Below are 15478 nucleotides of genomic sequence, written 5' to 3'. Positions count from 1 at the left end.
AACAAAATTGCACTTTATTAAATAAATGTTATCTGTTTTTATGACGTAAATGTACATTTTTTTTTTTGTAATGATTGTATGGGGTACCTACTTTCATGTACTCATCTTTCAAGCTGTCGATAATTGCTGCACGCAGCTCGGGGATGATATGACCCATTGCTTGCAGTAAGATCCCAGTGGAGAACTTCATGTCCTGCAGAGATCTTCCAGTGGCAAAGTATCTTAGTGTGGCGATCAACCTCTGTTCAGCTGGTATGGACTTTCTCATGAAGGTATCTTGTTTCTGCAGAAAAGGTCCCACTGTGGAAAGTAATTTCTGAAAGCACACATCTGACATCTGTAGGTAATTTTTGTAGTCCTCTGGGGATGTCAGGCGCAGTTCCCGTAGCAGATTCCCGTGGGAAATGTTGTCTCGGTCCATCACCCAATCTTTACACCAAACCCGGCGCTTCTTCACAACTTTCACATCATCTTCATCTTGCGCCACACTTAGCAGATACACCATAGCAAAAGCTGCTTTTTTCTTCCTAGAGGTGGCTCGGAAAGCCTAATTGCACAGAGAGATATGGGAGCAGTGTGCCGAATGATCATTCAAAAGACCAATATTTCATACAAACGTCCTTTTATAACAACTCTCAGACTTTATTTCCTGTACATCACTTCCGGTACACGTCACTTTCTGTATCGTTCAAACGATCACATCTAGCATGTGTACATTATCTATTACTATGATACAGTATTACACTATGTACTCTGTATGCATTATTAGGTTACATTATTTATCTTTTATATCTACTGTATACTCAGATGTTATCTAGTATGTGTGTATTGCTTCGCTTAACGTATTGCTACCCCTGAGAAAGCCTACACTGGGCGAAACGTGTCTGGTATCACGGCCTTACGTATGCAAATCTGTGCAACAAATTACACATAAGGATTTGATTAGATGGCTACTGTCTAGTTCATTTATACCTAATTAACATTGATTCTACTGTAAGATTAAGAATCAATGAATATTTGTTGTTCGTATTATAAGAAATTATCACTAATACAACTTACTGTTTGCCAAAAAACATTCTTTCTATTTTTCACAAATTTTTAAAGAGACCATAAAGGGTGTTAACCAAAACCCAGCAGAGTAGCAAGGCTGCTTATAGTAGCACCTGACCTAACACAGATATTTGGTTTTTCTAACACTCCTTTTAGAAAAGTCAATTAACATTAACTCTCTTACTCCACTACATATCACTACTCACCTCTCTTCCCATACAAGGAACACTTACATTTTTCCATATATCTCGGTCTCATACAACATACTTTAATCTCCTGAGCAGTAACCCCGAGTGTGGCTCGGGGTTAAAAAAAAAAAAAAAAACTGATAGCGGTAACCCCGAGCCACACTAGCTCAAAGAATAATAAATAAAGCATTACCTGGTCCTCTGCCTGACCTTTGACCATGTCTCTGCCTGCCCCCTGCCTGACCTTTGACCATGTCTCTGCCTGCCGCCTGCCTGACCTCTGCCTGAATTCTGACTACGTCTCTGCCTGCCCTGACCTCTGCCTGGATTCTGACAATGTTTCTGCCTGTCGCCAGCTCTGACCTCTGCCATGGCTTCCAAAAGGCGTCTCTCAACTCTCACACTGAGGTTAGTGATGTTTGCGCTTGGTGCTCGATTGACATTAGTCAGGATAAGCAACAATAAGCTGCTACACACATGAGGTTTTTGAGAAGCATGAAGTGGCAACCTGTCACACAAAAGGACATCTTGCTTTTTCTGGGCCTAATTATTCTCCAGGGAGAGCTGGGGAAACCCCTGCAGAAGTGGTATGGTTCCACGAATAGACTGATTGCTACACTTTTTTTGCCACAATCATGTCAGAATGAAGATTTGGTTTGATAATGAAGTACTTACATTTTTCTAATAACACTTTTGATGAGACCACTCATCCTGCACCTAAGCCCAAAAGGATTTGAGAGGTTTATCAGGAGATCCTAAAAAACTTCAGAAACAGCTATGTGCCACAAAGATAAATAAGTATAGACAAAAGTCTAATTGCCTACAAGGGGAGGCTCAGCTGGGTGCAATACATAGCATCCAAGAGAGCACAGTTTGGTGTAAAATCATTTATGCTGTGCAAATCAGCAACAGGCTATATTTGGAACTTCTGGAAAGGCACAAAATTTAGCCCCAGCAGCTATGGAGTGGCAACATCATCTGTCCTGTCACTTATTGAGCCATTGCTCAATCAAGGCTATTGTGTCACTAGACAATTTTTACAGCTCCCCTGAACTATTTGAGTTTCTCATCCCGCAGAAAACTGATGCTCATGGAACAGTTAGGGCTAACCGGCGCAAAATGCCATCCATGTTCGCTAAACAGAAGCTCGAGACTGGGGAAATAGTTGCCTGGCAGAAAGGCAAAATGACGGCCCTTCAATGGCGTGACCAGAAGGATGTCTGCCCTTTGAGCACAGTGCATAACACCGCCACTGTTATGACACAAACAAGAGGTTGGAAAAAGATCTTGAAACCACAAGTCATCATGGACTATATTAGCACCATGGGCGGCGTTGACAGAGCCGACTAGGCGATGACTTTCTATCCGGCCGTTAGAAAGCAACAAAGGAAGTATTATAAAAAGATTTTTAGACATCTTGTTGAACAATGTTTGTGGAATGCCTACATTCACTTCAAACAACAGAATGACAGGCCTGTACCTTATCCTGAGTTCATTTGAAAGGTTTGTGAAGCCATTTGTTTGAAATACCAAACACCACAAATGGATACAGGTTGAGTTGGACGGCCTGCTACTTCAGTGGTAAGCCCAAAATGCCTGAATGGCCGTCACTTTATGGAGCATGTACCACAACGCGCAAGAAAGCAAGTGCCAACAAGAATGTGCATGGTATGTTGCTCTAAGCAGCATAACGCTGGGAAAAAAATCAGAAAAGAAACCCAATTCTACTGCCCAGATTGTGACGTTGGACTTTTATTATACAGTACTTTACCTAAATGTTTTCAACATATCCCCTGAGAAAGCCTGTAGGTGAAACGTGTGGGTCATGAGATGTTTTAGCCTCATCCCATAATGCTACAATGGGACTGATTTATGTTGAATGTTTGTAATTTTGCTACTGAGGTATTCTGTTCATCATGATTTTATATGACTTTTGACATTTAATACACCTTTGACTGTCCAAAAACCTTCTTTTGCAGTATACCATTAACATGTACAAAAAAATATGAAACCACAAAGAGGAGAAAAACACATAGGCAAAAGTAAATAGACCATCTCCAGGGCTATCTGGATAAAAGATACATATTTCTTGTGCGTATCAGGCAAGGCAGGATAACAGTCAAGATTTAGGATTTCACCGACTCTGCGGAGTGTCCAGGTGAAGGGCGTTGGTTGCCAGGGTCTATTTCATCTGGTACAGGCAGCCGGTGATCCCCTCTTCTAAATAGTCCAGCCAATCAGAAATTGGTGTGGGGTCACTATCCAGGAATGCCAGGATGACACCACCTTCTTGGCGGATCACAGCAAGCAGTGGACACAACATTTTTCACATCTGTAGGGTGAGGAGCGAAAGGTCTGGAAGATGACATTGTAGCATCAAACCATCCATCAAGTCCACTGGACCATTGCCCCAGGCTCTACACATAACTTCTTCTTTTGGTTGTAGAAGTGGACCTTGCAGAGATCAAGAGTTGTAGTATCCATGGTACCCACTCTCTGTACTCTATCTAACTCATGGGCAGTTGTAAGTGGTTGCCCAAGGACAGAGTTAAGAATGGTGGTTGCAGAGCCCCATAGATCAGGGCCAGATGTTGATTCAGGGACGCCATGTAACCTAATGGTATTGTGGTGGTTTTGTTTTCGTCAATCTGGATTCAACCTGGTTAGCTTTCTTAGTAAGGGTAAGTACTTCCTAGTGTTCACAATTTGTTGTTTCGTGTCATGTCATGTCCACTTCATTGCACAAGGTGGTCCCAATTCTTGTTGCCTATCGATCCAAGTCATTTTTAGTTGACATGGCACAGAATAGTTTCCTGAGTTCTGAATCCCTCTTGAGCTGGGTAGATGAGAGGAGGACATCTGCTCAGAGTATCTTTCACCACTTCAAGAGCCACAGGGGAAGCTGGATTTGTACTGAGGGGTGGACAGTAAAGAGCAGACTTCAGCACTGGGCACAGAGGATTTCAAGCATTGGAAGCAGTTCCTTGTGCTACAGAATGTTTGGCTGCTGTTTTGTTAAAGCTTTGTCCACCTCCATCTTGGACGGAGTCAGGTTCTTGGATACAGTCCCAGCTCCTGTGAAGTAAGAGCTGCAGATATGAGCTGTGAATGTGGCTAAAGACTTGCGGGGTCAGGCGTCTGCATTTGACCATTTAGTAGGCCAAATGACTTATTGCACAATTTTGGAACTTTGATACTTTTAAGAGAAGAAAGCTAGTTTAAAAGATTACTGAAATCCTATTACTTTTTCTATGGGTACCAACAAATGTGTCCATAGCATTTTAAAATATTTTTGTAGAATAAGCAAGTATGAAAGTATTTTCATACTTTCTTTGCCTTACTTAATGACATATCAAAGGTATGCAGGTATACATGGGACAGTTGATTCATTTAACCTCCTTTGCACGCATAAACCACCTTTTCAAAGATCTGTAAGGGTACCAGCAATGTTTTCCATGGCTGTGCTTAGATAAAGCGTTTTCAAACCTAAAACATTAAGTTTCATACCAAATGACCTGAGGTTATATAGTTAGTACAAACAAAAAAAAAATATGAAAAAATAGCGTGCCAAAAATTATGATTACAGCATTTTTTTAGTGTTCAAAAGTTTTCTGGCTTTAAATTAAGCAGAAAAGAATCCAAGACACAACTCAAACTTACCATCTGATGCTCTTCTATAACAAACTGAAAGTTGTTAAGGATGCCTTCATACATCTCATCCCATGTGGGCACTGCACCTATCATTTTCTAAAGCTATCTGAAAGAATATTGGATGTGGTTGCACCAGGAGTGCATCATATTCTGTCCCTCATCACCCAAAACCACACTCACTCAAAACCCACGGTTGTGCTGTGTAACCCTAAGTTAAGGTAAATTCCACTCCTGAGAACATCCGAGGATGCCCAGAAAAATATGGGTCTATCCATATTGCTTTCATATTTCCCAGAGAACCCAGGGGCAAAAGGTGGAACAGGGCCAACTAACCGTTGGGGTCCCCAAAAAAGATATTTATTACCCTCATGGACTAGGCTTATAGGCTATGATACCAACCAAAGGGGAATCACTCAAGGGATAGGTAGCATTCAGCCATAGGTTGGAAGGGTCATTATGAGGAGAAAAAGGTGTAGCTAACCCATGATTCCAAGCCTAAGACTTGTATCTGCCACCATCTTACTAAACTGATTTTATAGGGCATTAAATTTGTAATAAGAATTTAGAGTGACAAATGGAACTGCTGCATTTTGTGTAACAAATGATGTATCTGTAATGATGCATCAGTTTTCTAACTTTGTAAAATGGATTCCCGACAGGTTTAAAGAGCATGTAATGTACACTGAATAAAAAAAGGTGAATCTTAATGCCAGTTTTGGGGAATTGACCATTGTTACATAATACGTTTTTTTTTTTCCCATTATACTTATAAAATAGCTTACTCAATTTTAGTGTTCCTTCAGGGCATATTTATTCTAAAAACATATTTTCTTCAGCACCAGTTGTAAGACATCCAGATCATGCTTTGCTCTTATCTTCTAGAGGCAGGGATCTCAGAAAATGTTTTGAGCATAGTTTTATGCCAATGTTTTAAAGCCTTGCAGCAGCACCCTGTGGTCACCTTCTCCAAAATGTTTAGCCCATTAGAGAAAAGGTATGATGTGTGAGAATCCGAACTCTTGGCAAGGAGGTCAGCACTTGAGGGACTGCTTGTTTGCTGCAGGGCATGACCAATCAATCTTTACAGTTTACAGTAGGAGTGTCTAGTTCAGGCCAGATTTTGTTATCAACATTCATTTTCTGACTCTTTGCAAAACCATTTCTTACAGCGTTTACTTATATACATTGTAGAAATACTGAAAATAGTTGTGGATCGTGGTCCCAGGGGCTTGAGTTGAGGACCCCTGGTTTACAAGGATATCAAGTTTCTTCAAATCAGCTTGATAAGCTTTTTTTTCAAGCTGTGCCTTTACTAATTTTTATTAACCAGGTTACAAGGTTGGCAAACCTGATACCCTGTCATGCTTGTTTAAACCTTAGTCTATCACAACTTTACATGATTCTGCAAGCTGTATTTTGTGCTTTTTTATGCTTGTTCAGTCTGACCTAGTATCCTGTATAACAAGGAATGCTTTACCTAAAAGTATCACATTCTAGAAAAGAACTGCCCAAAATCTCTGGTTATATATTTGGAAGATCTGCCATGTCTGTCCTTCAGGTCATTTAAAAATACAATTTCTATGGACTACATTGTTGACCATCCTTATGGTTTCTTGGGACAAATCTGCAGAAGGGACGCTGGCCACAGGTAGCTTCTGAATGATCCCACAGAGGCTACTGAGAAGCATATGCCCCCTGAGGGGTTTGTGAGTGCATCTCTCATTCTATCCACTAATACTCTTTTAATGGATGACAAAAGGTGGTCACATCAAATATTGTATTATTTCTAAAAACATCTTTCCTAAATGCCCAACACGCCTAATGAGGACACAGAGGTGATCTCCAGAAGGTGTTGCAGCTGTAAACAGAGGTTCCTAAATATTGCCCTGCTTGCACGGGTTTCTTTCTGGAAGGATGTGAATTTACAGTGGAAAAGGGAGCATATTGTTTTATTGATGTCATGTACGCAATTCTTTCAGTTCTATTTTTATTTGCCTAATGCCTTTATAACAAATTTTGCTTATTTAAAGGGTATCTTTCAAAAATCTTCTGACCCTCTATTACTTATGTTTTGCAGACAAAGTGTCAGTGGCATCAATGCAAGAGTCTTCATGGACCATTAACACACAGGATGCTGATGCAATGATAGCTTGAGTTTAATGCTCATCTGCCTCCCTTTTTATGTACTTGCATAAATATTGAAGATTTGTCAGTTTTGCACACAGCAAGGCATCAAAGTTTACATACATTTTATAAAGCAACATTGCAATTAAATGCATAAATTGCACCTTTACTGCTTTAAATTAGCAATGGGTCTATATAAATTGGTCCTGTACTATATATTTTAGGTTTAAGTATAAAAAGTCTGTTAAAGATGTATGCAAAACTGTTACATCATGCTGTCAAGAACTATTGGTGCAGAGTTCAACAAAAAGGAATGCATAGATTTGCCAAAGCAGATGGTCTTACACAAAAACTGTATGTGCATAAAACATACTAGATGAGTTCCTCATTGTTAAATTGTGATCTGAGAAGATATTGATTAGTAATGTACTTTTTTTGTTAAATGTTAAGGTTGCACTAATTCTTTTTTTGTTGTGTAATAACCTGTAAAGAATTATATTTGACCCTTAATTGTATGATAAAGCTTGACAAAAAAAAAAGAAAAACTCAAACTCCATTTCTACTCTTAATGAGAAAAAAAAGATTCATTTTTTTTTTTTGTGAGAGCATTCAAATATTTTATTCTTTTGATGTCATCACTGTAAAGCAAAGCAGTGGCAGGGCACCTTGCAAATCTTCTACACATAGCTGTGTATTTGCAGATTACAGCTTCCACAAGCCATGTGCCAGCAGGCATTCTGTGGGCAGGCTTAGGTGGTGTCTGAAGTTGTGTGCTGGGAACTTCCAGGGATTGGGCATTACTGAATAGTCTAAAATGACATGCAGACTGTGGCCAGTAAACTACTTAGTGATGCCAGTGTTTTATTTAGTTTGATGAAAAAAGAACAAACACATGGTAAAAATAATAAGCCTACAATGTAGGGAAAAGAATTGGAATTAGAAGATATCTATTTACTTGCAAAGGTTGTCTTTACTGATTTTATGTTACAATAAAGGATACTTCTTTGATCCTCACAAAAAAAGAAAAAGCTCAAAGTAGTAACCATACCACTTTTACAATCCATCTATGACTAAATCTAGAAAACACTGTTTAATTTACACATGAACTGCTACCTCACTCCAGCAGCAGGAACCAGAATCTGGTTGTCAAAAGTGGCCGCTACCTCTACAATGTCCCACTGACCCTGGTCAATGTGTTAAAGAAAGCCATGGTTGTTGGAGTAGTGAACCTATTTTCACCATTCAGCAGGCTTCTCATATGGCAAAATTGGGAAGTTTTCTATTTGACTTCTCTTAAAGGGAAGGTACAGTTGGTTAACATCTGTACTTACTTTATCTTGATATAACACGTGTTGATGGTGCCTTTGCTTTTACTTTATGTATATCTGTAATTTTGAATTACTAAAATGTTCAGAGATTAGATACATATTTTAAATATTATTGAAAATGTTTTATTTTATATTGTCTGCTTAGGTGTCTCATGAGAATATAACTTTCATTTTAATTGCCCTGAGAACTTCTATCTGTATTGCTGTTATACAGAAAATAAAATGTTTGAGATGCTTATTGTCATCTTCTCATCTCGTTATATCCAAAGCTCAAATAGAATCCTGGCTATACCAAAACTTGGGGAAGTACTAGTACTAGCATAGATGGCACAGTTATGTGTCCCTGTATCCTGCCCCTGTACAAAGCATTGGTCAGACCACATCTGAAATATTCAGTCCAGTTTTGGGCACCAGTTCACAAAAAGGACATTGTTGAATTGGAGAGAGTGCAGAGAAGGGCAACTAAATTAATAAAAGAAATGGAGGAGCTCATCTATGAGAAGAGATTAGCTGAACTGAATCTATTCTCCCTTGAGAAGAGACGTTTAAGGGGGGATATGATCACCCTATATAAATATATAAACGGTCCATATAGAGAAATCTCTTCCCCATTATTCACTTTGAGATCATTACAAAGAACAAGAGGGCACTCTTTGCGTCTGAAGGAAAAGAAGTTTGAGGTCTGGATAAGGAAGGGATTCTTTTCTAGAAGCACAGAATATACCTGGGTATTAAGGCTTTACCTTTTTCCCCTGTTGAAGCAAATTGTACCAGGGTTTTTCTTGCCTTCCTCTGGACCAACTATGTCTTATAGGGTTTTATATCTGGCATATGTTTATTTCCCTAGTGGTTGAACTTGATGGACTTATGTCTTTTTTCAACCTAACCTACTATGTCATGAAGCCATTTAAATCTCTCAGGGCTACATTAACCTCCTGGGCGTTACACTGATGTCTAGATTTCTGTACCAAAAGCGGTACACTGTTTTTCATGACATTTTTTTTTTTAATTGTAGACCTGTAACTTACAGAAATATGGTTGAACAGGGTTCTAGTAGATATCATGAATATAAAAAATGTTTGAAACACACAATCATGTAAAAAAAAAAAATTACTTTTATTAACATTAAAGACACAAAAATCAGCTTAAACAAGAATACATAAATCAATGAAAAATACTGAAAATGCGATAATTTGGTATACTGTATAGTAATATATTTTTCTAAAACACCTGCCTAGTGTCCAACGTCACATACCTATAGACAAAACCACATAAATATATTTTGTATTTTTTTGTATTGGATTGGATTCAGGACTTTGTATTGAATCCAATACAAAATATTTGAATTTCCAGCTACGACCCCCATCGACGGGCGCACGCACGGACATCATCAGGAATCGCCGAGGGACGCGGACGCGTTGCTATAATTGTAGTTGTTTGATATGTTATTTATTTTTTAATTACATTTTTATTGAGGCACAACCAGAGGTTTACAAATACAATAGACATATGAACATATATTCAGACGTGGTAAAAGAAACATATCAAAAAACAGTGAATATAATAGCAAATGCACATCTGGAAGTATCTCAAGCCTTTTACATAATACAGTGTATAGGGGAGGGGGAAGAACACAACGCTAAAACAAGAAAATAACTCCAGGCAGGAAGGAAAAGCGGAAGAAGGAGAGAGGGAAAAAGGAGAGGGAGGGGACCAGTCCACAGGTATGACACTCCACCCAACTGGTGGAACCAGTTATAAGTTGCTATGATCAGAAAACCTTTTTTCCCCCCCTTTTCAAGGTCTTTAATTTTGACTATTTGCAGGACTGTGTGACAGAGACGCATAATCCTGCGTGTTGCTAAACTGGATCCTGTAAAACCATGTACATTTTTAGCATTTTTTGGTACTGTTTGTACCCGAAGATATCAAGTCTTCCATTATGTATATGTCAGCAACTCTTTGCAGCCACTGACTTACAGTTGGAGGGTTTTTATCCTTCCAGCAGGACGGAATGCATGCCTTTGCTGCATTCATGATGGTGAAGTAGGGAGCGTTTATACCGCCCATTTGCATTTTTGGAAACATGAAGCAACACCAATTCGGGTTTACCTCTTATGTCTACTTCAGTGAGTTGTTGTGTCAGGGTAGCCACTGCCTCCAAAAAGGAGGATAGCTTTGGGCATTCCCAAAATATGTGAGGCAAAGATGCCATACCTAACTTTCATTGCCAGTGCTGAGCATTCACATGTGGAAACATTTTGTCTACCTTTTCCAGTGTTCTATACCATCTCGTGAGCAGTATATAGTTGAACTCTTGGTATTTATTTCTAATTGATGCCTTGTGACCAAAATGTAACATTTGGACACGTTAGTCATCCGTAAATTGGAGACATGGAGACCCAAGTCTAATTCCCACGTGGCCACAAAGGGGGGGGGGCAACTGTATGATTTGAGATCCGGTTGCGATATGCATAAGAAAGAGTACCCCCTTGTTGCCAACTGAGAAGCACACAATGACTCCAGGGGTAAAAGGGGGTGTGAGAATAGAGATGATGTGGTACAGACTGTAAGAAGTACATAAGTTGTACATAGCGCATAGGGAATTCTAACGTGGAAACCCAAGACTCATCCCTTAAAAAAATTCTGAGCCAGGGATATCCCATGTTTGAGCCAAACCTTAAAGATAGGATCCTTCCTACTGTTAGGGAAATTTAATTGGCCAATAACCAGAGAGAGCGGAGATGAATAATATACGACTCCAGGTGACAAAGTATTTGGAGGCTTTTGTAAGAGTGGGTCCAATTAGAGGGTGCTTGAGCGCATTAGTCTTGGCTGACCTAGGCGCCCATGCCAGGGTGTCTATGGGGAGCTCTCATATGTCATTTTTTTAGACGCACCAGTAATTTTGAGCATCAATTAGTACACCAACTAATAGGGCGATTAAAATTCACAGATTGATGATATATCGCCGGGTCTGGGAAAGCCATTTCACCAGAAGCTTTGGTGAGTCTCAACACTTTGACACTCAACTTTGGGGTATCTGGATGCCAATCAAATTTCATAAATTTCAACAAAAGCGAGCAGAATGCTGGGTGAAATATGAACAGGTAGGGTTTGTAATGGACATAACAATCTTGGCATAATGTTCATTTTTAAGATAGTACACCTTCCAAACCAAGTAAATTTTTGTCTCCATTTCTAGAGATCTCTGTGCACAGTATTAGGAAGTGATATGAAATTATACTCTATAAACTACTCGAGAAATTTGTTTTGGGATTTGGGTACCCAGGTATTTGATCGAAGATGAGGCCCATCTAAAGGGGACGTTAGACGATAATGACCAGTAATAGTTGAGGTGGAGCATTAATGGAATTTTACAAGAGTTGACATAATCAACTATATTTAATGTGCGTGTGGTTTTATCTCTGGCTTCCTGAGTGGGGAGAAAGCGGCATTGATCTGGGTGTATAATACTGTTCAGAATAGGAGCCTATTTGTGTGACAGAATACTGGCAAAAAATTTTAGGTAACAATTAATCCGCAAAATTGGTTGATAACTAGAACAAGATTGGGGGTCTTTATCTGGTTTAAGGATAATGGTGATATGTGCTGAGAGCGTGTCTGAAGTGGGTTAATGCCCTTGTGTTACACCATTAAAAATATCCACCATGTGGGGGCCAAGTACATTGAAGTATTTTTTGTATTACACCAGTATGAGTCCATCAGGCCAGGAGCTTTTACAGACGCTGCCCTTGAAATGGCTGATTGCAATTCCTCAAGGGTGATGGGTTTATCTATCAATTCAAATACTTCAGAGGAATATCTGGGGAGATTAGATTCTTTAAGGTAATCCGTTATTTTGTCTCTCTTTGATTCCGTGCCCGGTATGTACTGCAACTCCTGCTTCATTTTTTTTATGGTAGGAATGTACATGGGGCGAGTTTGGTTTTGAGGGCGCGTGCTAGTGCTTTACCACAGTGACTGGTGTGCTTGTAGTGTTAACTCCTACATTTTAAAAGTTGGGACTTGGCAATAGCATGGTGTAGTGCATTATTCAGCTTGCATGTCTCTAGAAGTTTGGCTTCTACATCTGATGATTGCTGTTTTTGTCTAGTTTCTAGGAGGTGTAGCTCTGTAATGAGTTTGGCGAGTTTCTCAGTCTTAAGATTCTTAAGCCTGCTACAATATCTGGACAGTATGCATGGCAAACTAGAGTACCTCATAAGACTGAGCAAGGTAAATATATCAGATTATATATGGCCCCATTACCATATTTAGGGGGATATAAGAGAAGAGTCCCTCATAAACTGAGCAAAAACTATCTATATGGCAATTTATTATATATGACATTTAAATTTGGGTGTCAGACTGTCAAAAAGGTAATGTTAATTAATAAAACAAAGAGAAGCACTTCAAAAAAATGAGCAAAAACAACTTACTTTACAGCAATAATTCCAGTAGTAAAGTAGTACTGTACTAGTAAAACATGTATCCAGCATCAAATAAACAATAAGCAGGTCTAACCCTGAAGGGTGTACCTCATAAAACTGAGCAAAATAAAAATAATAAAATGTACAAAGAAGACCTGGCAGTCTACTCCAGCAGAAGGTCCCAGAATGGTAACTTGCAAATAAAGCAAGTATAAGAAGGTCCAAGTCAGTCAGGAGGTACCAATGAACAGACAGGACACTAGGCCTCATCCACTATAGGAAGCCAAAGACAAGCGGGTTTGAGATTCACAAAAAGGATTAGGCTTCCGGCTAGGCTGTGGAGCTAGAAGCTGTGGCCAATAAAGGGGAGATCTGCCATGCCCATCTGCGGACTACACTGAATGAGAGGTCTGGCAGGTGCAACCGATAGCTCTTCCAAACATTCCAACCAATTCGGCACAGATATAGGATTGGTGCCAAGAAATTCAAAGAGGGTTGGCAGTTTATCCGGACTGTGTAGAGCAAAGGTTTAATTGCTAGCAGAGATGATCAAGTAAAAGGGGTGACCCCAGCGATATGTCACAGCAAAGTAGTGATGAGATCAAGCAGTGGTTTCAACATTCTTCGCATACGTAAGATGTGGCTTGATACATCAGAGAACAATAAAATCTGAGCCCCATCAAATTTGTTATGACCTTTCTGCCAAGTTTTACAGAGAATTTGCTCATTGATTGTATAATAATGACCTCGGCACAGGACATCTCTTGGGTGGGCATTTGTATTCCTCCTCCTGTGACCTGCTGTATGCACACGGTCCAATTCTATGGGATCCCCAACTGGCCTATCCAGTGTTCGGTTAAGGATAGCCTGTGCTGTGGCCTTTAGATGCGAGTTGGCTGTGGCTTTGGGCATACTTCTTATTCTTAGGTTATTGTGGTGATTTCCCTGACACAATTAAACATTTTCCCTTCTCCATCACCCTTCAGTGTCTATCATTCTAGGCTTCCCTGACTCATAAACCAACAGCTCATGATCCAACCTAGGATGAAGGACAACATCATCTGACAAGATAGTACCTAAATTAATAGCAATATAAGCACAGTGTACAGTCCCTGAGATGGGTACTAAAGAAGAAACCATGCAAATTAGATTAGAACCATTAAAATGTGTTAACCACCAAACTTAGGTACCCTGTTCCTAGCTTGTTTCTTTAATGGCCCTAGTGGTATTCCCGAGTGTGACTCGGGGTGAATTTACCATGCAAAAAATGTGACCCGAGTCACACTCAGGGTCGCTAAAAACATTAAAAAAAAACACTTACCTTGTTCTGTTGTCGTCCCCCAAAGTCCTGCGGGTCCCTGCAGGTCCTCGGGACACGTCTTCTTCCTCCAATCTCCAGCCAATCTTCCTCCAATCTCCGACTGCAGAGACGATCTCGGGGTTTCCCGGTGACGTCGGTGTATGCGTCAGTGCTGGCGGAAAATTTAAATAATTTTGTATTGGATTCAATACAAAATAGCTGTATTGAGTCCAATACAATAAATATATAGTTATATTACATGTACTTTTTTAACAGATTTTTGTGTTTTTTTAGTTAAAGCTTATTAAATGTATTAAATTTATTCAATATTGGACATATTTCGGTGAGTTATCCCTAAAAATTATAGGCTTACAATGTAAAATAAATTTCCATACAAAAAAATGTAATGCTTTTTGCGTGGAAATACGGACAGAATTAGAACACTAGGGGGGTTAAATTTAGTGAAAATTATCCTTCATAAAAGGGAGTTGATCATAAACCTAAGATCTTGTGAAAACTCAGATTGTATTTGGGAGCGAAACAAAGCAAGTCAAACTTCTTCCTTCTGTTTTACCAGCCCAGGGATTAACCCTTTAATTTTAAATTCCATGGTATCGGACAAAGAAACAGTAGCATCAGTATGAGCATGTTGTAGGTTTTCCAATATACGATTTATGTCTAATTGTGTCTTCACTCCATCACCTTACATGTTGAGCCTTTTCTCCCTGATTTATTTTCTAATACAGTACTTCCAAATCAATAGTGTTTAATGTTCCTAATTCAATTCCAAGTGCCTGCAAAGCTCTATCCAAGATACCTCTTTTTACTTCATTGTGAGTATAGCCTGACAATAGACATCCCTTGAGCATTTGGATCAGATTCGGTAGATATACAATATATCTCTTGACCAAATTATCAACTCTAAAATCTTTCATTGTTATCCTCCAAGTGCATAATACAACGGAGTTACTGTTAATACAATCCATTGTGAGGATAACTTTAGGACTACCAAGTCTGCAGCTTTAACTATGGGTACACTACATTTACCAGGACTCACTTTTGCAGGCTCCAAAACAGTTTTCATACTTTGAAACATATAGTTGAAACACGGTTACACACACCTTACCCCGTCCTTCCCATGTGCACCATTGTCTTGTTTCCATTACCGAATCACTTAAACCTGGGTAATCATTTTTTTTTTTTTTTTTTTTAACTCAACCGTATTGACTGTATAAACGTCCAGTAACCTTTACAAAATGGTCATACAAAAGGCCCAAATCGTACCCATAGGGTCCTGCATTCAGTGGTGACATTCACACCTCTCATGTCCTCATTCATTGGCCATCCAATCATTCACTCATTTAATTATTCAGGGTAAATCTATACCATTACATAAACATCCTA

General features: G+C 39.3%; 1 protein-coding gene across 4 annotated transcripts in view; it reads left to right on the top strand.

Annotated features, from left to right (window-relative positions):
* LOC140326391 (major facilitator superfamily domain-containing protein 12-like) overlaps positions 1–15478 on the top strand; it is a 209809-nt gene that overhangs the window by 107807 nt on the left and 86524 nt on the right. For 3 of the 4 annotated variants that reach the window (XM_072404941.1, XM_072404940.1, XM_072404939.1), the window contains one exon: positions 6967–8579. The exons of the other annotated variant lie outside the window; for it this stretch is intronic. In XM_072404941.1, the coding sequence (XP_072261042.1) occupies positions 6967–7043 (77 nt within the window). In that variant the 3' untranslated portion in view covers positions 7044–8579. Of the gene's footprint in view, positions 1–6966; positions 8580–15478 lie in introns of those variants that run through there. 4 annotated transcript variants of the gene reach the window in all.

This window comes from Pyxicephalus adspersus, chromosome 3, assembly GCF_032062135.1.
Source record: "Pyxicephalus adspersus chromosome 3, UCB_Pads_2.0, whole genome shotgun sequence".
Classification (NCBI taxonomy): Eukaryota; Metazoa; Chordata; class Amphibia; order Anura; family Pyxicephalidae; genus Pyxicephalus; species Pyxicephalus adspersus.
The sequence above is the reverse complement of the archived record's forward strand: the minus strand, read 5'-3'. Positions and strand labels throughout refer to the sequence as shown.